Here is a 27422-nt window from a genome sequence, read left to right as displayed (position 1 = left end):
TTGGTTTATTGCTCTAATATCAGCAAGAAATTATCCGGGTTTCAACAATTCATTTTGGGTGAGCTATTTTGTTTTTCCATGTATATAGGGTTATCTGTTGAAAAAAATCACCCATATATGCCCTTACTACCTTCAGAGTATACCTTGAATCTTGCCATTTATCACCCTTATTTCTTTTAGAATTTGAATGATGGGGAAAATAGATTCTTTATAATCTGGTCATACCTTTGCAACTCTGGTATTATCTTGTCAGTATTAATTCCTTTAGGAAAGTTGTACAACTTCCTTGTATGGGACTGGAAAAGGACAACCTGTTCAGTTCAGACATTCCAGTTGGTTGCTCCATACTAAATATTTTCTTGTTATTCCTACCATGGTAAAACATATCAGGCAGGATTAAGGCACATTCTAATGTATTCTTTTCTTTGGTAGCTATTGGAAAAGTGGACTCTAGAAGCATTCTAGAGGTAACTACATGGTCCTCTGTACATACTATACAAAACATTACATACTGAATTCCTTTTCCAGGTTCAGGACTGGCTTTGCTAGGACCATTCTGCAGAGGCTCCTGGACCCTTACTCTTCCTCCTCCTTCTCCTCAGTTGGATAAGCTTTGGTAATCATCCCCAAATAGACAAAAGCTACTGCAGCAGTGCAAATGTTGAACATTGTACAGCTGTGTAAGTTGCACTTACCATAACATTAGATGCCCAGATTCCTCACTGCTACAGTAGCTGCAAACACCCTCCATCCCCATTCTACTGTATATAGCTAGTTGTGATAAAAAGTTATATGTTTATATATTACTGGGGTTTCAAGATTAATAAGCTTTCTCTTTATGTTTGGGTAAGAAAGTCATGAAGTTGTCTACAATCTGACTTCTGATTTCCCTCCAAGGAGCTAGCTAATCAGCAGTCAAGAGTCTAGGTGTGGGAGGGAGCCAGAGCTTTTTGAAAACTGTCCAGTTGTCTCCTGAGCCATATTCAATCCAAATAGCCAAAAGTTGCTGCAGCAGTAAGGAATTTGAGCATCTACATTTATGATAAGTGCAGCTCACAGAACTGTACTTTGAGGTGAGGGTCCAAGCAAGATGTACTGAACTTTTGTGGCAAAAACAGTGCTCCTGCCAGTGTTAAAAGTTTGCATTCCACTTGAATATGCTGATGGCAGTCCTTAGTGTTTTAAGCCATACTGCTGCTGTGTCTGACATTCACTGTAACAGGTCTGTGTTTTGTGTATGTTGCAGTTTATAAAGCCTAAGCAAACATTTTTCTTTCAGTAGCTGCCTGTTCAGCAGTTCAGACTACTACCTCAGCTGCAGGCATATAATCACATTGAGCGATGCTTGCTGTTAAGGAATGTTGTTGCCAAGGTACTTCTATTGTTTTCATTGTAGAACTGCTTGCTAGTGTTCATCATGACAGTTATTTAGGAGCAGTGAGTTATACATATTCTGTTCCTGTACTGTACAGTGGTTATAAACTACTCCAGTAGTACCAGCAGCACTCTGTTAGCATACATTATATTAAAAAAAAAAACACCTTGTTTTTTTTTTTCTCCCTGCTGCTGACTAGCTGCCACCACCTCCTCCTCTTAACATTTATTGGGTCTGCAAGACCCACCTTAGCATCACTTGAGATCAACGTGACCTATGTCTGTGCCTGATGGTAAGATTGAGAATGCTGATGCAATGTCACAATGCTGCCAGAGAGTGTGCACTAACATCCACCACCTTTATGGCAGCCTTGTTAACTCCACAGTCTCTGCTTTCAGCAGGTACATGCACAGTTCCCAACATGCACAACCTCCCAACTAAGAGGCACACTGGTTACGTAACGCACTACACATTTTCCAAGGTTCGTAACTCTACTTTATTGCAGTGATGAGCATAGGCTAACTCCCTCCCATCCTCCATTCCCAAGATGGGCTTATCTACTGCTCACTCCCATCCTCTCCTTGTGACCCCTGCAGTGCTTGTTTTGCTAATCAAACAAGTCATCTGGGGAGCAGTAACGACTTTATTCCTCTGTGCCATGGGGCTTCTTAATGCTTAGTAAAAGTCTTTAGCCAAATAGGGAGGTACATAAGCACTATGCATTGTGAAGCTGATTGGAGGAAAGATTTCCATTTCATTATTCTGTTGGTTCAGTCATGCATCAAGCCTTTCCAGCCTTTTTTTACAAAAGAGTTTGATTATTGAATATGTGTAGTTTTTTTTTTTTAAAACGGGCAGGTAATGTTTATATATTACAGCACTGAAGATTTGCTATTACTTTTGTTTGTCTTTTGTCAGCAGTGAAGTTGTGAAAGCCATTAATTTTATGTTTTATTCTAGGCTAATACTGTCTGTTCTATGTTTTTTTTTGTATTGCTGTGATTTTTCTCTAGAGCCTTGAGGCCTGGTGAGCCTGGATTTTGTGCTCGTGCTAGAGTGCCAGTACCATCCAACAGAGATTATTTGGTGCGACCCAAGTGGAATACCGATCCTGAAGGTTCACGGGTAAGTGTTGTGGTATCTTTGACAGCTGACCTGACAAAGTGCATTTATGGCAGTTATCCTCCAGCTTAATGTAGCTGTAATTTAGTCTATATTACCCTCTATATCCACAGATTTAAAGGGCATTTATTTTTTTTTAAGACGGACTGATGGATCCCTTTATTAGTACCCCAGGTTTGAGAGTGAGGGATGCCATGCTTGCTAGGAGCATCATTTTGAAATCTGGTGGACTCTGTAATGATTAATTACATTTCTGCTCTGTGATCATATTTAAGTGAATACGTTTGCAGAACTTCTGTGTAAACAGTCAGTGAAGCTGGTTATCCTCAGCCCAGCAAAAAGATGAAGTTTTGCCATGTTTGCAGTGTCATCCTTGGTGGCAAGGTCATGAATTCCAAGTTAAGAGTGAAGCCTTCATTTTCTGTGCTCTTAATTAATTTCTACTTTATTATCTTTCCCTGAGCACTTTACTTTTGTGTTGGTAATTTTATGAAGTGATAGTCAAAGAAATGAGCATTTCTTCTTGAATGGTCTTTAGTGATAAAAATTGGTCAAAGTAGCAGGGCAGTTAGCATAATAAATAAGATGTCCACCGCCATCATGTCCATAAACTGCCCTGTCTGAATTAAGCATGCTGTCTTTTACAGGACACCATTTATGGAACCATTAGTGCTTAATTCACAGAATCTGTTGTCCAGTATCTTGTAGTGGGTGGGTACTGAATGCTGACTGGCATTTTTTAGTGAAGTGCGAAAAGCAGACGTCATACCTCAGTATGATAAGAAGAGTGGTTTTACCATATTGTAACTTTACTCAACATGTTCAACAGTCTCTGAGAATAGTTAGTATTAAAATTCCACCTAGTTGTGTAGCACTTGGCTGCTCAGTATGCAGAAGCTGTTGATCATCACATTTCAGCCATAGTTTTCCAAATATTGAGCTTGACGTTCTTTTGCAGCTTTTTTTCAGTAAGTTTTTTTATTTGCTGTGCTTTGTTTTTCATCATTTTGCTTGTGCGTAGTGTGTTTAAGGTACAGTGCTACTCATTTTTATTAATGTAAGGTTACTCCTGCACTTGAAGACTTGGTGCTTGTCTTTCTGTGAACAGAGGAAGTCTCTGGCTTCTCAGCTTTCTCCTCCTTGCATTTTTTGTTATTTTGAGCAGGGACCTATTAGAAAGGGAATTTCACGTCTGGAAAAGCATAAACGTCACTTTGCTGAAATTAGAAGACTTAAAAAGGCTCAGAGAGCTGTGAAAATAAGCATAGAAGGCAATCGGATGCCCCTGTAGCCAGTGATTGGAGGGAAATGTGTAAGTGTTAGTAGTTGCATGGTTTGTGCATAGGACAGATTGGTGTGCTGTGTCTGTGCATTGACTTGTTGCAAAGCTATTGCTTGCCCATGAGTGTCTTTTACTGCCCATTGACACATTTATTATGCTTCATGAGGAAGAATGTTTTTTATGGGTTAGTGCTTTAGATGTCCTGGGTCATTTCTTGAACCAAGACTGCTTCTGAAACTGAAGCAGTGGAAGCTACCCATAGGTTTTTCACATTTTGCTTTTTGTAAGAAATAGAATAATGCTATACTCAAGAGACAGTGGTCATAAAGTTCTGGATTTCAAGCTCTTTGTAGGAAATGTTTGGCAAAACACTGCATTAATAAGGCTTTGTAGGACATGTATTTTGGGGTAATACTTTTTGTTTCACAGTAATAATCATCAGCAGCATTTCATAGTATTATATACTTAGTCTTCTTTGCACAGAAAGGACTTAAAAAAGATTCAAAGTTTTCTAGAGTGGTCATGCTGGTAATTCAGCACAGAAGTACAGTTCTAAGAGGTGGGTGTCTTAAATAGATGCAGATGTCAGTCTGTCCAAGATGTTTTAATTCTTTTTTAAAGCCAAATGGTAGTGTGTGTGCATTTGTTGTTAGCCAGTTCATTAAAAGTTTATTTGAAGTTATTAAATGTACTTTTATCATAGGGATAACTGTTGCAATATCATTCACTGTTCTTCCTTGGAACACTGTTGCAGTATTCTGAATGGATTCAGTTGAGGCAACCTAATGCCAGGTGAACCTACCAAAGCCATAACCTTCTGGACACTGCATATGTCTAACGTATAACCTCAGCCCTTGGACATAGGGAGTACATAAGTGGACATATGAGAGAAAGAGCCTCAGATTATGTTGCCACCAGTCTGAATGTAGGGTCCTTGCTCCCTTCTGTCTGAACACCACATTTTCATTGCTGCCACCATTGCCTAGACTTATTCAGTGTAGTACCCCATTAGGGAACTTTATTTTTTCGTGCCTTTATTATAAAGGATTTGTCAATGTCAGCTAAGAGGGGGAAGTGTGATTGTGGTAGGTAGATCACTTATAAAGACCTCAATTCCCAGTGTTCATATCTAGGTGCTGAACATGGCCATGAAAATTGTAAAAATCACCATTGCCCTACAAATGAAATTTTCTTGTCTAAATGTCTACTTAGAAACCCAACATTTAAAGAGCCTCGCACAAAGCATGATGGCAGAACCCTCAGACTTGGCTGTCTCACTCATTCCCAAAAAGAAATTCAGGAAGATGAGGCCTGAAACTTCGTCTGCCCAGTGTGACTCTGATGTTCATGCTGAAATATAGCGGGAGTCATTGGCACATCAAACTCCTTCACAGACACCTGCTACTGCAGTCCTACCAGTGGCCGGTATAGTGTCTGCTTCCTGCACATCCAAAGAGACTGAATCTGTTGTGATGGTGGAGAAGGGGGAACCTATTGCAATTATTTCTGAGGACCCACGGGTTATATTTCAGATCCAGGGTAAGGGAGGCCGTTTCTGGCACTTTAATTGAGGCACGCCAGGGTTCGGGTGCTCTGCGCTTTGTTAAAGTGGATGTCATGCCTCAGGAAAAGAAAACAAAAACTAATCTTTATTTCTTCTTCTTGGATGTCTCTGGAAAAGGAATGGTTGTCCCAAGGCCTATACAAGGCCATCTTGTCATTAAAACCTGCTTCCTTCATTCCTCATCCCTTCACAGGCCCCTCCTCCACTGAAAAGATAACATGAATCTTCATCTGAGGAAGAGGAGGAATATAATTCAGATGAGGATTCCTTAGCTTAACTTACTCATCTCAAATGCATTATCCTGGACAGTTTGCCTCAGATGATGAAGAATCTTCTCCTCAAATCCACATATACAGATAATTTAATTTAGGGAAACTGTTGCCAAGATGATGCAACATGAATGGCAATCCAGACAAGTTACTGATGTACAAAAAATATATTGTGACTTGCTTAAGATAGGAGCCCCTAAGCCTACCCCTGTACTCAGTCTTTATAGGCTTTTCTTGTTGCTTTTACATCCATCACCCACTCTCCTGATTCCCAACTTGTAGCTGAGTTTTACAGGGTCTGTGAAGACACGGTTCGTCTACAAAAACCTTATAGCAGACCTGTCTGTCTTTTTCATCCCTACTGATAAAGCCACTAACCTTTTACCTGCAGGTAATGTATTTCCTTCAGACAAAGATAGTAGACCCATGGACTGTCATGGTAAAAAGGTCTACACTTCTGCCACTCTGGCTGTTAGGGCCTTAAATTATCAAACTTATGACAAAATGTCTTATGTCATTTCAAGGAGAAGTAAATAAAAATGTGGTCGATAGGGAGGTTACTGAGTATACAGCTTAGATGGTTCCCAGACTCAGCCAAGTTATGCAAGTAGCCATACATTCTGTTAAATATAGTTATTATGCTGCAGAGGTTTCCTTCAGAGCTGCAGCAACTGGCACTGTCATAAGCTGATTTGCTTGGCTTCCCCTCCAGTCCCTCCCAGAGGATATCAAAGCCAAATTTCTAGATTCTCCTGTACGTGAGGATCTTTTGTTTGGCCCCACTGCAACTGAACTTTTCAAATCTCTGTAGGAAAAGAGAAAGAATTTTGAAGGATTTCAAACAGATTTTTCTCACTTCCATACCTATATATCAAAGTAATCACATACATTACATAGAGAACAGAAATCAACACAAAAGGGAAGGAAATTGACTTTAAAAAGATTTCAGTAGAAATCCTCTAAAGCCCCCAAGCCTGGAAGAGCTATTTTTCCTAGAGCAGTTAGCCTCAGTCTGACTAGTCCCTGCCCCCTTCCTCCTGTGTCTAAATATACCCTTGTCTAAAAGACTCGCCTTGTCCCTACCATCTTGGAAAACCATTCCCATGGATACATGAGTCTTGCCTACCATGCAACAATGTCATAAAAATAAAAGCAACCAACCACTCTGGAGCCGATATTCTAAAACCCAAATCAACAATTTATTCGATGTAGAAATCCAAGCAGTGTAGTACAGTCAAAAACATTAGGTCAAGTACTTTCGTATTCAAACTTCATCAAAACAATTAAACATCAATTACTTAGCTCCTTTTATACAAATTCAATCAATTAACCATTAATTAATTGTTATAATAAAGTGACCGTGCTTAAATAACAATAAAAAATAAAGTTTAAACATACTTTCTAATCACTTTTCAAAAAATAAGTGTAATTCATTAAATGTTAAGAAGAAGTTTTGTAAAAAATTTGGTAAAAAATATAGGAGTGAAAAACATATAAATATATAAGTCCAGGGAATAAAATTTCAAAGTTTCAATGCCCTAAATTTTAATTCGTGTTTAATACTAACATATTCATTCATACCAGGGAATTCACTAGCATTTAGTTTAAGTTGCCACCTAACTTCCGCCCTAAACAACTTAGTCCAGTCACCACCCCTAAATTTTTTTCCTACTACTTCAAGGATACCAATTTTAAAAGAGTGTGTAGGGTACAACTTAATGTGTTTAAAGAGTGCATTTTTTTTCATCCTTTTTGTTAATACTGTAGCAATGTTCATAAATTCTTCTACTCAATCTTCTCTCTGTCTTACCCACATAAAATTGTCCACAATTCATGCATATAGCTAAATAAACCACACCTGTTGTTGTACAGGAACCTGCAACAAAAGAAACCTCTAGGTTGTAGGGTCCTAATTTAATCTTTGGGGTGTCGAAAATAAATCTACAATACTCACAGGACCCACACTTAGTAGTCCCTTTTAGTTTCCTATTGTTATTTAAATGTGGGTTTTCAAGTAAGAACTTTAAATTACTATTAATCCTATAGGTAAATAGAAGCTGGTCACCTAAAGTAGTTAATAAATCTCTATTACCTTTGAACATAGTCCAGTTGTTTTTAATAATTTTTTTGGACATAACTTGAAGTTTCACCATAAGTTACCACCATTGCTTGGGAAATATTTTTACCTCCTTCTCGTGTTGAACAGGATATATCTTCATTTGCACCTAATAAGGGTTTATATCTAAAACCCCAATCCCTAATAACCTGCTCTCGAATCTGCAAGACAAAATCAACTGGGTAACCCCTAGCTATAAACATGTCAAGTAATAATTGAGTTTCTTTTTTAACTAATGAAAAATTAGAACACATTCTAATAACTCTAACCATTTGTCCCTTAACAATATTTCTTTTCACATAAGTAGGGTGGTTACTTGTAAATTCCAAATAATCATTGGAAAAGGTGGGCTTCCTATAAACACATGACTGGAAACTATTAATACTAATCACATATCCCATTCAAATGGTCAAGTAGTTTCTCATGTGACCCTCCTTTTTTCCATAAAATAAAAACATCATCTAAAAATCTCAAATATAAAAACCAGTTATCCTTAAAAGGGGTATTGAATAGGAAGGTGGACTCCCATCTGTACATTACTAAATTGGCGAAAATAGGTGCACAACTGTTACCCATCACCACGCCCTTGACCTGCCTAAAAAATTCTCTCCCAAAAGTAAAAAAATTGTTTTTCAAAATTACATCCATGAGTTCCATTATAAAGTTGATCATGACACCGGTTAGATTACTTTCTGTAACTAACACATCTTGAAACATTTCTAAACCTTCATCATGCGGTATGGAGGTAAAAAGATCAACCACATCCACGGTAGAAAAACATGTTTCACCATCATAAAAATCACTTTTAATTCTTCTTAAAAAATCCCAGGAATCAATCAAAATGTGTTCAATAGGTGCTAAAGCATTCCTAGTTACACGGTCTATAAATATTCCTAAAGGATATGTAATACTATTATGACCAGAAATAATGAGTCTATATGGGGGGTCAAGCAAGCCTTTGTGGGTTTTAGGAATTTCAAAATGTCATAAAAATGTTATAGAGGAAGTTCTCGTCATTGAAGGGAATTCTTCTACTTCCGTCAAGGTCCACCTCCTTCCACCTCTCATTCATGATCTTTTTATTCCAGGGAACCATAAAAAACATGCTTCACAATGGGTTTGGAAAGATTTATATTCAAGACTCTTCCTGGTTCTCAGAAAGGAGGGTACTTGGTGACCTGTACTGTCCTTGTTCCATCTCATCACCTTTCCGAAAGTGCCATCTTTCAAGATGCCCTGAATACAACCTGTACTTTACTTCCCTTCATTCTCCCCCAAGTCTTTCTAATTTCCTTGGGCTTTAAAGGATGTATATCTGTACACCCCTATATATACCTCCTGCAGGAAATTACTTGGGTTTTCTGTTTTTTCAGCGCACTTTCAGTTCTCAGCTTTAGTCTAGACACCATGCCCAAAGTTTTTAAAAAGTTTCTTGCATCGACCATTGCCTTTTGCAGAAAACAGGGTATACAACTATTTCCATAGCTGGACGATCTCCTCATCTAGGCATCCTCTCTAACACTCCATTACTGCATCTCAGTTACACTGTCTCATTCCTGGAAAGACTAGCGTTAACCCTCAACTACAAGAAGTGTTCCCTGGTCCACGTTCGGATCTGGTCTTCTTGGGTTACAGGCTGAATAGTCTAGCTGCCTTTCTTTCTCAGGACAGAGTCCTATCCCTGCAGAACTACTACCAATTCCTGCTTCCTTGTGAATCTGTGCTCACAAGAGAGATCCTAAGAACCTCGGGTTGTATAGCACCAACTATACCCATAATGCTATTGGCAAGACTACGTATGAGAAAGATAAAGTGACATTGGAAATCCGACTAGTCCCAGCACCACAATCCTTGGACTTTGGGCTTCTTAATTCCTCTTACCCTTTCTAAGGAAAGCTGCAATGGGGGAACTTCCAAATTCTTCTCAACCCAGGCCTACCCTTTTGCTGTGCCGTACCCACTCAGGTCATCCACATAGATGTTACAGATCTGGCTTGGGGGGCATGGATGAGTCACACAAGTTTAGGATCAGTGGTCACCCAACTTTGCTGAAGTATCCAGGGAGGTAAGAGAGAGAACATCAGAATCAAAGAAATGAAAGCCCTTTTTCAAGCCATGTTCTCTCATGTCTGTAACCTAAAGCTTCTCAGGATTTACATGGACAACACCTTAGTCATGGGGTACAAAAACAAGAAGGAAGAGACAAAGTCCTGCCAGCTTTACAACCTTCCTCTAATGGCATTGCATGACATGCATATTTGCATCTGCAATCTATTTACATTTAGTCAGAAGACAATGTTCTTGCAGACTCATTCAGCAGATCTATGGAAGTCACAAATGGATGTTGAACAGAGAAGCCTTCTTGGATATAGTCCACAATGTTTGAATCCTCTCAGAACAAACCACTTGACCCCAAGGCTGGAGAAGGGACATTATGTCCTTCAACTTGGGAGGGGATTGTCCCTCTGTGCAGCCCCCTTTCCATTAATCCCAGAGGTCCTCCTGAAGATCCAAAGGGACACAACAAACATCTTGTGAGTCTCTTTTTGGCCCAGTCAGCAGTGGTTCTCCTTTCTTCTCCACGTTGGCAGGGGCTGTCACTATAGGTTACCCCATAAAGTGGACTTGCACAGAAAAATGGAATTTCTGATGCATACTAACCTGCAGCTTCTCAACATAACTATGGGTGACAGAATATTAATACCTTTTAGATATCATTTTTTCTGAGTATGTGCTATATGTGTACTTCAGGAGGTGAAGAAACCTCCCTACCACAACAAAAATCTTATAGTTCCAAGTAGAAGAGATGTTCTATTTGATGTCTCAAGAAGAAGAATGAGGACCCCTTTTGATCAGGGGTTCCTCTTAGTCTGCCTTTTATGTGAGTTACTTAAGAGTGCACTAGCCTACTCTTCAGCTAAGGCACACTTGTCTATTTCTCCCTGTGTGTCTTTGGACCCTCCTTTATTCTCTAGTGTTGAAGTCTGAAACATTTTTTGAAAGGAGTTCTGTATTTAAATCCTTTCAGGAGGATGGTTCCGCCCTCATGAAATCAGATTTTTTTTCCTGAAAAAACTTGCACTTCCTCCCCCCGAACCAGCAGCTAGTGTGCCATTGAACTTTGGTATCTGGAAAATGGTCTTATTGGTTGCTCTTTCCTCTGCCAGAAGAGTTTCTGAGCTTCAGGCCTTTAATGACCATTCGCTGTTTCCGTATCTTTCAAAATGATAGGGTTTTGTTAAGAGCTAATCCTTCATTTATGCCTAAAGTAGTAACAAACAAACACTCAGCCAGAGCATCCATTTACCTGCCATCTTCCCTAACTCACAAAATAGGGTGAAGGACTCCTCCAATCCATGGATGTGCACAGACAACTTAAATTCTACTTGGACAGGACAAAAGCTTTCAGGGGAGTAAACTAGGTAACCCCGTCTCCAAACAAACGATATCTAACTGGCTCTCCAAATATGTCATCCTTTTGTTACTCTTCTCATGGAAAATGTTTTCCTTCACTAGTGAAAGCTTTTTCCACCAGAGATAATTACCTGGCCCTCAGTTCACACCTTTACAAAACATTACAGAGTGGAAGCATTTTCTAGTACTAGAATATGTTTCTCTAGATCTGTGTTGCTAGGTCTGTTAAGATGGCTCCTGTTCGTTCGATCCATCCATGCGTAACAACCTCAAGCTTTGGAAATTACCCGTCTGTTTAGAATACTGCAACAGTGATCTATGGAAGGATGTAGTACATTTGCATTAGAACTTACCTTAACCGTAGCTGTTGTTTTGATTGCTGTTGCAGTATTGCTTCCTTCCTTCCTATGCCTTTACTATTATTTATTTTTTGGCCCCTCTACACCTTAAGGACCAAGGGGGATAATCACTTCTATCCTAGCTGGACTACTCCTTATTTATGGCCGTCATGCCATTCCAGGGTCTTCTGGCTTTACATAGTCTGAAAATCTTATGCTCATTTGTCTGCTTTTGTATCCCCATGCCAATGGAGTGAGGTCATACATTGGACATATTTAGCATCCAGCACCAGAAGGTTGGCTTTGGTACGCTGGCCAGATATCAGGTTACTTTGGAAGAGTAATTTATCTGTTTGCAATGCTGCAACTTTGATCAGATGGACATCCTACTGTTATGGTAAGCTCTTGCATAACCGTGCTTTATAAATGGGGAAATTCAGCTGTAGACATGCAAATGTCAATCTGATTTGACTTCCAGGGGGGCACAGAATGATCTCCTTCTCATGCCATCAATATCAAGAGGGCATCAGGTAGCAAAATAAAATCAGTAATTACTACATTATTTTATTTTATTTTACTTTTTTTTTTTTTTTTTTTTTTTTACTACATAATGGTAATTTTTGTTAGACCATCATTCTCATCCAGGTAACTTCAAGAGTAATACATATCCTTTTGAGATAATTGATCTTATTCCATTTTGATTGCTTGTTTGTTATAAGAGTGCTAAATGTGAATGTGTACATTTTTTATTTAGGCTGCTGACATTTGTGGGTGGGAGGGGTGGAGGGGGTTTAGCAATGACCCTGCTTGTGCTCAGAAAATCCACTGAAGGACTTCCAATTTCAGTTCTTTTCTGATTGAGGGAGAAGTATTACATTTCTGCTTATAAGACGCTTTCCTCTTTCAGGAGTATGACCCTAAGAGGTATGGATAAAAATCAAAAGGCCTTATTGGAACACTACCATTTCCTGACTTTATGCCAGGGGACAATTGGCACCTCAGTGTCTTCTTTGGGAGCATCTTTTGCTGAAGAGAATAGGAAACATAACCCCAAGCACCACATGAACATGGATAGGCCTAGGAAGTTAGTTTTCTGTAAAAGTAGGCAGGGTGTGCAAGGACCTAAAGACTCCATCAGTCCTGCTGAAGTCTTGTGACTCCATCTGCAAGGAGGCACCATCTGATAAGCTGCTAGCTCTTTTTTTCTGCTTTGTTGCCATCTGTGAAAGCCCTTCTAAGATGCATAGCAGAGCCAGCACTATTTGTATAATTCTAGGCCTCAACAGAAATGGCTGTGTCAGAAATGGACTGCATTTCCGTGGTGTCTGACATTGACCAACCTGTTGTGCAGGCTCCAGGGCAATGACTTTACCCACCAGGTTTCCTTCTGTCAGTGTGCAGGAGACTTCTTTTTTTATAGAGCAGTATTTGTTTCAAAATTAAAACAAACTTTCACACCACTGGTATGGGTAAGTTGTCTGTCTTCCAGATGCCCGACCCTGGGTACTTGAGTTACAGAGGATTCACAGAGGATTATGTAGTGGCCTGTCAAATAGTTACTGTCCATGTTCTTCCTGCTGCGGGTCCTAGCAATTCAGGTGCTTTAACTCTGGCTAATTGTAGCTTACCTTCCTTACCAGACACCTTGTTTGGCTCAGACAGGGAGGAGGAGAAGACCAAGACTTAATATACCCCCATGTATATAGTCCATTTTTGAAATATGGTACATATGAAGAATATGGAATTTCTTCAGGCTTTTTGCTGGAAGAGGTTTCTTTTGGTGGGACCCTCAGTCTTATGAGGGTGCACTGCCAAGTGGGGATTGAAGAAATATGAATCCCAGGAATGGTTTGTGGAATTGCTAGTATCGGGTGAGCCAAGCCAGCTGCCATTCCTTTGTTTTCTTCAAACCATTAAGGTTTGTTCAAAATGTATGTTTTAGAAGTGGACTTCCCACCTCCAGCTTCCCAAAAGCCTCTGGAAGTGACTATGTGTTGCCTGGGCTATCTCTAGTCAGTACCACCCTTCCCAGCAGTAAATTGGATAGGCTTACCAGGAAATGCTGCTCATCAATGACCTTGGGCATCAGGGTTATCAGTTGCTGAACACGCGTCCGGGAAACATTTTGAAGCAAATGGTAGAAACTCTTTCAGCTGTATTCTTTAGACTGTTTAAACTAATTCAGACAGCCCACAGTGTAGAAAATGCACCATCAGATGTGACTCTGATGTTGTAGATACATTTGATGTTATGTTGTCCTGTCTCGCCTTCATTCTTACAATGATGGGTTCGAAGCCGATTCTCTGCTCCGACTCGGCCAAATACATAGCTGAAAGTCTCAAACATGGCTCGTGGCAAGAAGGTATCCCACAATGCAGTGGTGTAATTCACCAGACCTCGTTTGCCGCTTTATGAGGTTGGATGTGCTCGTCTTGGCCGTGGCTAAGTTGTGACAAATTTTCTCTCATTTTTCCTCTATACTGTTATATTTGATAATTAATAGCTTATCTTCTAATTATATTTAATTTGTTGTGTATTGTATTGCATTACAATTAGATAGTGATAGTTTTATCCCCTTTGGCACAGCTTTTGCTGTCGCTTTGTAGGCCTACTGGTATCTCTTGTAGTGGTGGTGGTTTTCTGTCTGCTAAATTTATCAGTAGCTCATTTAAGTCGGAGAGCTATTCGCCCGTTTGAGTTAGAGGGCTTGTAGTTAATTGTTGTCTTGTCTAGAAAATAGGACCGTTTGAGTTAAGATGCCCTATTTTTTATCCCTGGTTGTCTGTTTCCTTGTGTTTCCTGTAGTACCTTTCAGTGTAGCTTTAGGTTTCAATAGTTCAATAGCAAAATTTTTCTTATTGCTTTTGCGGTCTTATCTTAACTATGTCTAAAGACCCAAAAGAGAGAGAGAACATAAGCCTTCGGGCTTTTAAAAAATACCAGAAATGCTCGCAAGAAATGTCCATCACAGAATGACATGCTATATGTATTTATTGCCTTGGTGTGCTATTCACCTACAAGAAGACTGCACCTTTTGTCACTCTTTCAGTGCAAGAGTACTTCAAGAAAGGAGAAACAAGTTGATTCTGAAAGGGCTCTTAAGGCCAACTTTTCAGGAAGCTATACATAGTTCTTCTTCCTCTTCTTCTTACAAAAAGGAAAAATCTCAGAAAAGACATTCACCTGAAACATCGGCTCAGTCGGAGCCACCAGTCAAGCTACCAAAAATCTCCAGGCTCACTACCTTCTCAGCTCCACAGTCCTCGGAGCCGTCGGAGGTCATATTAGTTGACGAGTCTGGTACTTTGGCTCCAAAGTCCTTGGACCTGCAAGATACCTCTACTCAGAGCCGGTCCAGGGATATTTTACCGGTTTCTCTGACATTGAGATCTCCAATTCTGCACAGGTCTCGCTCTCCATCCCTATCTTCCAGATCCACCAGGAGCTTATCAGACGACGTGGAATGGGAGGTGCACAGACTCCTGAAGTCACCGGCGCGAACTAAATTATTCTCGGCTCCCACCTATTTGGTTTCTGAGCCTACTGTACCAATTATACCCACTGTTCCTCTTCCAAGCCAAACTCGTCCTTCAGAGTCAGAGTGTTTGGTACTGCTTACTGTGGATCCGTCGGTTCCGGGACCCCCTTCGGTGTTCATGGAGCTGACATCTGCTCCAACTTTCTCGGTCCTGTCTGGAGAGTCTGGGAGCCAGGGATTCTCGGCCTTGATCTTTGGTGCTGAGTCTACCCCTCTGAGCATCGGCCCAGGTTAGCTCGGCTCCCCCATTGGCCTCTGGTTCAATCTCATTGGTTCTGGTGCCTTCCTCTGTCTCCTCGGAGCCGAGGGAATCTTCATAGCTGGCGGGATCCACCTTTTGAGCTGATAAGGAGTGTGTTGTCTACACATTCAGCACCACAGAGGGATACTAGTACCCATCCCCCTAAGGCACTGGCTACTATCTCAGTACCACCCGTTTCCCAGGACAGCAGAGATCCCAGAGCCTCAGGTTCCCCCAATGGACAGAACCCCCTCTCCTCCGAGGCCTCCCCAGAATATCCTTCTGAAGAGCCACCTCGGAAGAAAACTTGCAAGAGGAAGCAGATAGACTCCCTAGATGAGTCCGTCACTTCAGACACTGACCTCAATGAGTCGGAAGGGTCCCCACGGTCATCCTCTGTTGTTATCTCATTTGCAGATGTTCTAGAGATCCTGAAGCAGAGAGGCGGCTGGCAGGCCACCACCCCTTCTGATGAGGAGTCAGTGTACCTGAAGACTTTTGGGTCTCCTTCAGCCTCCTGGGTGTCTCTGCCTTTCGATGAGCTAATGGACCTGGTCAGTCGAAAGGCATGAGAGTCACCTGACACAATGGAACCAGTCCCTCGGAGGTCAAACAAATTCTTGTCAGCTCCTTCAGAAAAGGATTTCCTAACCAAGGGGGTACCAGTAGATGCTATGGTGGTGGCAGCAGCCACTAAGAAGGAACTTGCAGAGACTTCCTCATCTGTTCATCCTCCGAATAAAGACTCTCGAATGATGGACAGATACGGGAAGAGTGTCTTTTCGTCAGCGACATTCTCACTAAGTTTGCTGAACTACCTATCCCACTTTACAAGGCTACAAAGATCTGCTGAAAGAGCTAGGAGATGCTCTACAAGGTACATTAGTTGCGGGGGTGAATGAGAAGGTCTCCTCCCAGCTGTTCTCCTTAAATTCCATTGTCAACTCCTCCATGAGGCTCATATTCTACGCAGCAGATGGAGTGAGCGGAGCAGCGGGTTCCAGAGTTTCCCTTAGGAGATGCTCCTGGATGTGCTTGTGCAATTCTGCAGAGCCCTTCAAGTCTACTTTTACTAACGCCCCTTTTGATGGTTCCTCACTCTTTCGACCCAAAATAAAAGATGCTCTAAACCAGTGCGAGCAGGAAGGAAAAACTCTCTCTGCCGTTGGTGTACGTTTTTCTGTACCTTCAAGACCTTATCCTGAAGGCCAGAAGAGTGGAAAAATGTGGCTCAAAAGATCTCGGTGAGTTTTCCAGGAAGCACTGGGTGATTCCTTCCCCAGGGACAGATGGAGAGGCAATAACGGTAGACGCCATCCCAGAGGCAGAGGGGGCCCACAAAACCAGGGTGACCGTGATTCCTTTCGCAGACGCCCTTATCAGCGCTTCTCAAAGGAGACCCGACTGCTCTACTCTGGAGGCAGTCGGGGGACATTTATCCATGTACTCAGAAGCCTGGCAAACTATTGCAAGAGACAAATGGGTACTAAGCATAATATCCAGAGGATACTCCATCCTATTTTTCCAATCCTGTTCCACAGACCAGAACAATCCCAGATGTTCTAACCAATCTAAGGGAGCAAGTAACTATAGAGATTCAAAAGTTGCTGCACAAAAGAGTCATCCAAGAAGGTCCCCGCAGACTAAATAGGATTCGGAACTTACTCAAGATTCTTTTTGGTGCCAAAAAGAACAGGGGACTGGAGGCCCATATTAGACCTAAGCAAATTAAACGAATTTGTCAAGAAGTCAAAGTTCCGAATGGTGACACTGCAGACTATACTTCCCTTTTTATGTAAAGACGATTGGATGTGCTCGATAGACCTTCAAGATGCTTACTACCACATAAAAATGGACAGGACATCAAGAAGGTACTTATGCTTCCGGCTGGGATCCAGTCATTACCAGTTCAGAGCTCTGCTCTTTGGTCTCAGTACAGCCCCCAGAGTATTCACCAAATGCATGGCAGTAGTCACGGCTCACCTGAGGCATCTAGGATTCTGAGTGCTTCCCTGTCTAGACTACTGGCTCCTGTCTGCCACCACCAGGCATCTACTCCAGCAAGCTAGGGATTTAACTTTGGACATTTGCAATCAGCTGGATATTACAGTCAACTTTCAAAAATATGCCTTGTTGCCCTGTCAACATATTACATTTATAGGCGCAGATCTAGACACTTCCTCTATGGTAACACGTCTTCTAACATAAAGAGTTGTAGCACTCAAGACAGCAGATACTTCATCTCCTTCCAAAGACAAAAGTGAAAGCAAAGATAATTCTAAGATTACTAGGAACAATGGCTTCCACGATTACACTGGGCTCTCTTGCCAGAATGCACAATGAGGATCCTTCAATGGCTGCTGTTCCCCCAATGGTCACTTCAAGAGCTTCCGATGTCTCACCTCATCAGAATAATGGAATCATGTAAGAACGACTTAAGAAGGTGGATACATTCCACTCATGTGACCCTAGGGAAGACCCTTTGTTCCAAATCAACCCATAGCTACGGTGACTACGGACGCTTCCCAGATTGGGGGGAGGGGGGGGGGGCATTGTCCAAGGTACATGGCAAGAACACGAGGCTCACTTGCATATAAATGTCCTAGAGATGAGAGCAAGCACTTCACAACTCTCTTCCTCTAGGGGCAATTGTGATGCATTCAGACAGTATGTCTGTGGTTTGGTAGATAAACAACCATGGGGGAACCAGATCTTACTCCCTTTGTCAAGAGGCCCTAAGAGTTTGGAAATGGCTAGTTTCTTCCCAGTGCTTTCTAATAGCAATGCACATTCCGGGGAAGTCCAGCATGATAGCGGACAAGCTGAGCAGAACAATCATGATGCCTCACGAGTATCTCTCAATCACAATGTAGCGGAAATGATTTTCCGAACATGGGGTCAGCCTTGCTGCAATCTCTTTGCCACTCCCATGAATGCCAAGTGCAGCAACTACTTTACCCTAATACCCTCTCCGGGGGAGACACTGAGAGATGCACTTGCTCACAATTGTCCCTCGGGACTTCTGTATGCTTTTCCGCCGTTTCCTCTCATACCCAGAGTCATTCAGAAAGCACAGTACTCGGGAAGCAGGATAATTTTCATTGCCCCTTACTGGCCTCGCCAAGTTTGATGTTTGGTTCCCCTTCCTTTGGCCGCATCTTCAGGAGAAGCTTTGGACTCTGGGCCCAATGCCAGATCTGCTGACTCATATGTCAGGGGAGGTTCATCCTTTTCTCCACACCCTAAAATTGACAGCTTGAGTGCTCCACTTCCCAGTTTAGCCAGGCTTCACAGTTTCACTCCTACAGTTAAACATATCTTAATGTCCTCTCATAAAGCTTCCACTAGAAAACTGTATTCTAGCATATAGAAAAGGTTTTCCCTTGGGCTCAAAACAGGAACATTGATCCTTTTTGTGCACCTATCCATTCTATTTTGGAATTTTTGGCGGAACTCTTCCAGCAAGGTTCAGCTGCAGCAACCATCAGGGTTCAACTCGCTGCAATGTCAAATTTCCACATTGGTGATGCCATCTCCAACTTAATGTCACACAGGTTGTGTAGATCCTTCTTAAAAGGAGGCTCCTTATTAAGACCTCCATTTAAGGAGCCCCTTTCTCCTTGGGATTTAAATTTTGTTCTGTCTCATCTCACGTTACCACCCTTTGAGCCCTTGTCATCTTCAGACCCTCAAGTTCCTTTCCTGGAAAACCTTGTTTCTAGTGGCTATAACTTCTGCTAGAAGAGTATCTGAGTTGCAAACTGTTTCTATTGAACCGCCATATTTGATTTTTCATAAGGATAGGGTATCCTTGCAAACTAATCCATCTTTCCTACCCAAAGTCTCTTCTCCAAACAACTTAAATCAATCTATAGAGCTTCCAGTGTTCTTTCCTAATCATAGCAACAAGGCAGAATACAAATTACATCAACTAGACGTGCATAAACAACTTGGATTCTCTTTGCATAGGAAAGACTTCAGAAAATCTGACCAATTATTCATATCTTTCTCTGATGCCAGAAAGGGTAGCTCAGTTTCTAAAACTACTCTTTCCATTTGGCTTTCTAATTGTATTACATTCATTTATACCTCAAATCACAGAGATTTACCTTTCAAAGTGAAGGCTCATTCCACTAGAGCAATGGCTACATCATCTGCTTTTCAAGCCAGGATTCCCATGGATAACATTTGTGCAGCAGCTACTTGGACCACTCCACATACTTTTATCATGCATTACATAGTGGATTTGGCCTCCAGGGACAGGGCCTCCTTTGGTTCCATGGTGCTTAAAGGTGTACTCCCGTGAGCCACCCAGGGTAAAGGTGCTAGGGACGCTGTCCCATCATTGTAAGAATGAAGGCGAGATAGGACAACATAACATAAAGAAGTTATGTACTCACCATAACGTTCCATGTTTGTTGTTCATCTCGCTGTTCATACTTACGAACCCTCCCTCCTTCCCCCTGCCAAAGACTCCTTGTGGACCTGGTGGATGTTTTTTACTACCTTCAGGCGTTCTTCGTTTCAGTTTGTTTCTCCTTCTATTAGGTATAGTATATATTTGTGTCTGTGTCTGTGTCTGTCTGTGTGTGTGTGTGTGTGTGTGTGTGTGTATATAGTGCACATATTCAGTAGTAGCAGCAAACAAGATCTGGGGGATTACACCACTGCATTGTGGGATACCTTCTTGCCACAAGCCAGGTTTGAGACTTTCAGCTATGTATTCGGCCGGGGCTCCGAACCCATCATTGTAAGAATGAATGGCGAGATGGACAACAAACATGGAACGTTATGGTGAGTACATAACTTCTTTTTAGGATAACAGCCTTAGGCACAGTAGTAAGATGACATCCCTAGCTAAGGTTCTAGGCTTTGCTGGAAGATGATGTTCTTCATCTCACATTGCTGCAGTCCTTACACTTGGGTAGTCCGCTGTCCTCGGTCGGCCCGAATATCAAAGTATAAGGCTGACGTCGGTCAAGGCGCATTAGACTGACATCAGGACGTCAGGGTACAAATGCGCATGACCGACGTCATATCCTCAGTCTTTTTTGCCGCATGGTCCGATGCAGAAGCAGCGTTGCAAGTGCCGTTCGGCGTTCTGAAATTTTTCGAGTTCGGAGTTTCAGACCGAGTCAAAGTTGGCTAAGTACCCCGTTGGGGAATATTTTGCTTTTTTCTTGCCTCAGTGGTTTACCGGATGTCAGAAAAAGTGAATAACTGTATTTCTTGTGGGAAACAGATACCGCATAGAGATTATCATACCTTGTGCATTCCTTGTTTAGGGCCTGAGCACGACGTTGTTGGGTGTCGCTTTTGTGCTAGATTCAATAAGCGCACTATTAAGAGAAGGTTAGATTGTGCCAGGTTAGACTTTGGGAAGCGGTGCAATTACACTATGCCGTCGGATGCTCCGGCGTCCGCTTCTTCAAAGAAGCGCAAGGATAAAGCAGCTAAGCCCAGGGTAGACGAGTCGTCCTCGACGCCGGTTCTTTAGAGGTATCGGTGGAGCCGGTGGTTCCACCGGAGGTTTCTCTGGAGGCCCAGGGGGAGACCTTGTTATTGCAGGATGTGGCCTCTCAGGAGGCAAGTCAGGCTGAAGGGGCTTCTCATGTTACTGTACTCCCCTCCCTTCCTAGGGTGGTTAGGCCTTCTGTTTCCAAGGCTTCTCCCAGAGGCAGGCCAGGTTTAGCTTCAGTTGGTGTCACTCCTAGTTCTTCAGGATCTGTGCCCAAGAAGCATATGCTTAAAATGGCAGAAGATTTGATTACCTTAATTAGAGGTTCTTTGCCCCCTCCTGATAAAAGGCCTAGGGTGGAACCTGAGTTAGGGAGTGTTGAGCAGGTTTCAGATGTTTCAGAGTCTTCGGCTGAAGACTTGCAGGAGTATTCTCCTTATTCTGATTCTGATGTGGATGATTCTACTCCTTCTGCTTCTCCTCCTGAGGATTTTTCTTTTTCAGAGACCCTCCATTCCATGAGGGAGCATTTTAAGTGGGAAGGTCAGGATTTCTCAGATTCCAGAAAAAGGCTTAGGGAATTTCTGTTTTTACCCCAGCATAGGCCTTTGGCTATACCTCCTGTTCTGGATGTTGTGGAGGATGTGTTTGCAGAGGCTTCTCTTAATCCTGATTCCCTGCCTCCTGCTCCTGTTAAGCCGGATAGGTATTATAGGGTGCCTGAAGCTCATAAGTTTCTTTTTAAGAGTCCTAGGGCGGACCCAGAAACTGTTAGTCAGGGGCCTAAGGGTGTTAAGGCTTCTGTTGTTAAAAATCCGGTTCCTCCAGATAAAGAGGCTAGGGCTTTGGATAGATGGGGAAAGAAAGTTTATCGTCTTCCACCCTAGCTATGAGGGCTCTAAATTGCCAGTTTCACATGTTGAAATACCAAAACTATCTACTGTCTCAATTGAAGTCTAAGGTAGATGCTCTGGCGGAAGGTATTGACTGTAAAGAGTTACAGGATTTGGTACATGTCTCTGAACAAGTGGGTAAGCATTCTTTGCAATGTGGTTTTGATGCTGTACAGGCCTCGTCTAGGGTGGCTGCCACAGGGTCAGTTCTTCGCAGGCACGCCTGGCTGAGGGATCAGAATTTATCTGACCATGTTAAGACAAGGATTTTGGATGCTCCTTTACAATCTGATGTGTTATTTGGTTCACCTGTTGAGGCAGTCTTAAAGAAAATGGAAGACAAGGCTAAGTCTATGCAGACTGTTAAAGATTTTTTGCAGGTTCAGCCTCCGAAGTTTAGCAGAAATTGGCCTACTAAGGGGTGGACGTATCCTTCTTATGATTCCCAGTCTAGGGGCAGGTCTAGACAGGGTAGGGGCAGAGCTCAGGGCTCTTTCAGGCCTAGAACAGGGAGTTCACCTGCACAGTCTTCGGGTGAGGGCAGGGGTCAGTCCTTTCGTAAACAGACCCAATGACCTACCTTTTCAGCTGCCAGAGTCTTCTCGACTAGCAGCACCTTTGGGAGGAAGGTTGGCACTTTTCAAAGAAAATTGGAGTTTAATTACCCAAGACAGATGGGTATTGGATATCATACACCAAGGTTACAGGTTTTATTTCCATACCTTGCCTCCTTTCAAAGGCATGCCAGACGTTCCTCCTCAGCAAAGAATAGAGGCTCACAAACAGATTTCTCTGCTACTCCAAATAGGAGCCATTCAGCCTCTGTCAGAAGTGGGCCTAGGATTTTATTCTCGCCTGTTCCTAGTACCAAAGAAGGGGAACACGTGGAGACCAATTTTGGATTTATCTATCCTCAACACTTATCTGGACATTCCCAAGTTCAAAATGTTGACGTTACAACAGCTTTTACCTCTGCTGGGCAAAGATCATTGGATGGTGACTCTGGATCTCAAGGAGGCTTACCTTCATGTTCCTATCAGGCTATGTTGCAGGAAGTATCTACGTTTCCAGGCTGGGACTTCTCATTATCAGTTCTCTGCATTGCCCTTTGGCTTATCTACTGCCCAGAGTATTCACGAAGGTTCTGGCTCCAGTAATAGCTTTCTTCAGACTAAGAGGGATACAGATCTATCCTTATTTGGACGATTGTCTGATTCTGGCTCAAGGAAAAGAGCTTCTTCATCATCTCCACTATGTGATAGCAGTGCTAAGATGCCTAGGGTATTCTGTGAACGAAATAAAGTCCAGTCTAGTACCCTCTCAGGACATGTGCTTTCTGGGTGTGAGACTGAATACAGCATCCCAGATGGCCTTTTTGACCCCGGACAAACAAAAGAATCTTTCTCTACTTCCATCAATTGTCTCATCAGTCCAGGCTGACTGCAAGGACAGTCCTTCAAGCCTTGGGGTTCATGGCATCTTGTATTCTGGTGCTTCCCAATGCCAAACTGCATATGAGGAAGTTACAATGGTATCTCAAAAATGTATGGACACAGCACTGCCAAGATTTGGACACTGTCATTCAGATAATACCTTGCATTCAAAAGGAATTTTTGTGGTGGGCTCAGGAATGTCACCTAAACAAGGGACTCTCTGTAACCCGGCCAGAGGCGAGTCAGATTCTAACGACAGATGCCTCAGACAAAGCTTGGGAGCTCATCTAAATGGAAAGTGGATACAAGACACGTGGCCTGCCAGACTTCTACATCTACATATCAACCTGAAGGAGATGTTAGCAGTCCAATTTGCATTAATAGCTTTCAAGGATTTACTTCTTCCAGGGCAGGTGTTGATTCTAACAGACAACACAACTGTCATGTGGTACATCAACAAGCAAGGGGGAACACATTCTTATCCTCTGTGCAGACAAGCAATGATTTTGTGGGAGACTGCTCTCAGTTTACAGCTAAATCTTCAGGCAAGGTTTCTGCCGGGAGCACAGAACTCCTTAGCAGATGTGTTGAGCAGACAAATTATGGATCCCCACGAGTGGAAATTGGATCCTCATGTATTTCAGAAATTGACAGTGTCATGGGGAACTCCAGACATAGATCTGTTCACTTCTCCACTAAACTACCAGCTGCCAAAGTTTTGCACAAAAAGTTTTCATCCCACAGCTTGGAAAGTGGATGCTTTTTCATTCAATTGGAGCAATCTTCATGTATACGCCTTTCCACCTCTGCCTCTCCTCCCAAAGGTACTTCTGAAGGTCAGACAGGACAAGCCAAAGATGATTTTAATAGCTCCAGATTGGCCTCGACAGCATTGGTACCCACTACTGAGAAGTCTGGTACGGGAGCCTCCATGGCCTTTACCTTCGATTCCACACCTGCTGACTCAGGAGAACAGTCATTTACTCAATGTCAAACTTCACTCTCTTCACCTGACAGCCTGGCATATTCTGTTTTAAACCCTGGAGGGTTTCAGCTTCCACAGCAAGTTTTGAATGTTATTTTGGAAGCCAGAAGGCCTAGTACAAGGAAAGTGTACGCAGATAAATGGAAGAGATTTTATTTTGGAGTGCAGCAAAAGCATTTGATGTTTCTAAGCCTAATTTAAGTGTGGCTCTTCAATATCTTACTGAGTTACTGGACAAAGGTTTGTCCTTCTCTTCTATTAAGATTCATGCTGCAGCAATTTCTGCTCACTATGATTGTGACCCACCATTGTTTTCTCATCCTTTGTTTAAGCAATTCCTTAGAGGGGCAAAGAATATAAGACCCCCACGGAGAGCTCCTACTCCTGCTTGGGATCTCAATGTTGTGTTGGAGAAACTCACTCTACAACCTTTTGAGCCTGCAGCTACTGCTGAGTTGAAATATTTATCATGGAAGACTGCTTTTTTGTTAGCCATTACCTCTGCGAGAAGGGTTTCTGAATTACAGGCCCTTATGGCAGTTGAGCCTTTCTTAATTTTCCATAAGGATAGGGTATCTTTACGTACTAATCCTTCCTTTATGCCTAAAGTGGTTTCTAGTGTGTCTTTAAACCAAACTATTCATTTGCCTACCTTTTATGCAAACCCCAAAATAAAGGGGAAAAGATTTTGCACACTTTGGATATACACAGGCAGTTGCGATATTATTTGAGCAGAACTAAAGGGTTCAGGCAGTCTCAGCAGTTATTTGTTTCTTTTGCTTTGAGTTCTCAGGGCAAGCCTGTGTCAAAACAAACTATTTCTAAGTGGATTGGGTTTTGCATTGCTTTCTGTTATTCCCATCATGGCAAGGAGGTTCCAGCTGGAATTAGGCCTCATTCCACTAGGGCTACTGCCACTTCAACAGCTTTTTTAAGGGGGGTGGCAACTAAAGATATCTTGGAGGCAGCTACTTGGAGTTCTGTGCACACTTTCTCTAAGCATTATCACCTTCCACTTTACTCTAAATCTAGGGCTGGTTTTGCCACTGCTATTTTACAGGGCATTTTGGCAGCTCCTGCTTCTTTATAGTTGTGCCAGCCTCCCTTACCTCTGCTTTGGGATTCTACCCAAGTGTAAGGACTGCAGCAATGTGAGATGAAGAACATAGTACAGTTTTGTACCTACCATAAATGTAGATGTTCAAGATCCACATTGCTGCAGTCCAATTTACCCTCCCTCCTTCCCCTCTGTAGTTAGAGGCGGTTGTGTGGGTTGGATTGTAAATATTGTGTATATTGTATATATTGTACATATTATTAGTGCTAGGGTGGTTGGTTGTTGGTTTTGTTGTCTTTGGGTTTTGACCTTTCTTGTTAGGGTCTTCTGACATCTGGGGCAAGAAAAGACTGAGGATATGACGTCGGTCATGCGCATTTGTACCCTGACGCCCTGATGTCAGTCTAATGCGCCTTGACCGACGTCAGCCTTATACTTTGATATTCGGGCCGACCGAGGACAGCGGACTACCCAAGTGTAAGGACTGCAGCAATGTGGATCTTCGAACATCTACATTTATGGTAGGTACAAAACTGTACTTTTTAGGCCAAAGTCCTTTTTTATTTATTTATTTAACATTTGTTAACCTTTGAAAGTCTGACTAGGACAGAGCCTAGTTTCATCGGAGGCCTGGGGAGAAATGCTTCAGGAGCATGTCTTTTAGACAAATACTTGCTGCTTAGTCCCCCTTACTGGAAATTTCTAGAAAATGGTACTTTCTCCCTTCCTGAAGCTCCCACCCATGTGTTGTAAAAGGAAACCTTGGACAAGTTATTTTATTTTTTTCCTCAAAGAAAAAAAAAGATTCACTCAAACTACAGACACTTGGGATGGGGGGACCTGATGGTGTCTGAATACAAAACAGAGTTCATAGCCTTCTGTACCTTTTTACCCGGCTCCATACTGTAGAGGTGTAAAGACCTGACTTAGTGTGTGATTCAGGCACTGAAAGACCGGTTAAGAGTGAATTGCTTTTGTCAACAGATTCCCTGTTTGAGAGGGAGGATGTGGTAGATGTTCTTCGTGTTTCACTGTTGCAGTCATCACATTTGGGTTATCCCTGCCAGGGTAGTCCTTGGCCAGCCCGAATACCAGAGGCTTAGTATTTCTGCTTTGGTTGCTGTCGCTGAGGTCATGTCATCAGTAGTATATAAAGTAAGGCAGCCGACTCCATTACATCAGTCTTTCTTGCCGTGGAGCCCTAAGCCGAAGCAGTTCGCATGAGTGCCGATTGGCCACTACCTGAGTTTCGTCTACCAAATTGAAGTTGAAGTCTTCTAAAGCTAAGTACCCCGTTGGGGATCCTTTTTTCTTGCACTAACCGATGTCAGAAAAAGTTAACAATTGTCTCGCCCGTATAAAGCAAATACCACACCTAGACTTTCATTCTTACTGCATCACTTGTTAAGGCCCAGACCACGACGTCCCCCATTGTCTCTTCTGTGCTTTGCTCAACGCCAGAACTATCCATCATTGGGCCCTTATTGTAGCTAGATATTTTTGCTTACAGTCCTTGACCTCCGATATGGCTTCAGTAAACCATCCGACAGCAGATCTTCCGAAAAAACTTAAAGGTAAAGACAGAGACAGACCGCACAGGTCCAAACCTACCAACGACGCTCCCATTAAGCCAGTCATCAGTTCTCCGGTCCTCAGTGAAGTGCTTTTGCAGCCCCTGATGCCCGTTTCCGTGGATTTGTAGGCCGCTACCGAGACCCTTTCGGAGTCCGGTATCCCGCAAACTCTTCTTCGACTAAGGATCCTTCGGTTGTCTCTACCTTGGATGGTCTGGAGCCACTGAGCAGGCACCGGCTTCCAAGGAAGTGCTTCCCACTACCGATTCTCAGCACAAACCAACTTCTTCTTTCGCGACTACCGTTCTTTCAAAAACGACCACGTTTCTTAGGCCCAGGGTACGAACCACACCCAAGAAACCGACGAGCCAATCTCAGGCACCTGCTTCCTTGTGTCTGTCTCATATCCTTAAAATGTCAGAAAACCTTATCATGCTAATCAGGGGAAGCCAGGCTGCCCCCTCCAAAAGGAAAAGTGATCTGTCCCATGCAGTTTTGTCTGAAGAAGAGTCAGATGACTTTGATGCCTCTGAATATAAAGCATGCAGTCCCTCTCTACTTATGAGGATTCTGATGCAGAGGATTCCATCTCTCCAACCTCTCCCCAGAGGATTTTTTGTTTGGGGAAACCCTTAATACCTTAAGGGAGCATTTTCAATGGGAGAGTCAGGACTACCCTCAGTCTAAAAAGAGACTCGGGGAATTCTTAGATCTTCCACAGCACAGAGACCCTTGGCCATCCCCCCAGTCTTGGATGTTGTGG

At 42.5% G+C, this 27422-nt stretch overlaps 1 protein-coding gene across 1 annotated transcript in view; it reads left to right on the top strand.

The window, feature by feature from the left end:
* IWS1 (interacts with SUPT6H, CTD assembly factor 1) overlaps positions 1-27422 on the top strand; it is an 801761-nt gene that overhangs the window by 665267 nt on the left and 109072 nt on the right. Inside the window, exons 15-16 of the mRNA XM_044070501.1 lie at positions 2389-2500; positions 3663-3809. Coding sequence (XP_043926436.1) covers positions 2389-2500; positions 3663-3788 — 238 coding nt within the window. The 3' untranslated portion in view covers positions 3789-3809. The remainder of the gene's footprint in view (positions 1-2388; positions 2501-3662; positions 3810-27422) is intronic.

Source organism: Protopterus annectens, chromosome 4.part1 (genome assembly GCF_019279795.1).
Source record: "Protopterus annectens isolate FY-2018-M chromosome 4.part1, PAN1.0, whole genome shotgun sequence".
Classification (NCBI taxonomy): domain Eukaryota; kingdom Metazoa; phylum Chordata; order Ceratodontiformes; family Protopteridae; genus Protopterus; species Protopterus annectens.
This window is presented reverse-complemented; position numbering and strand designations above follow the sequence as displayed.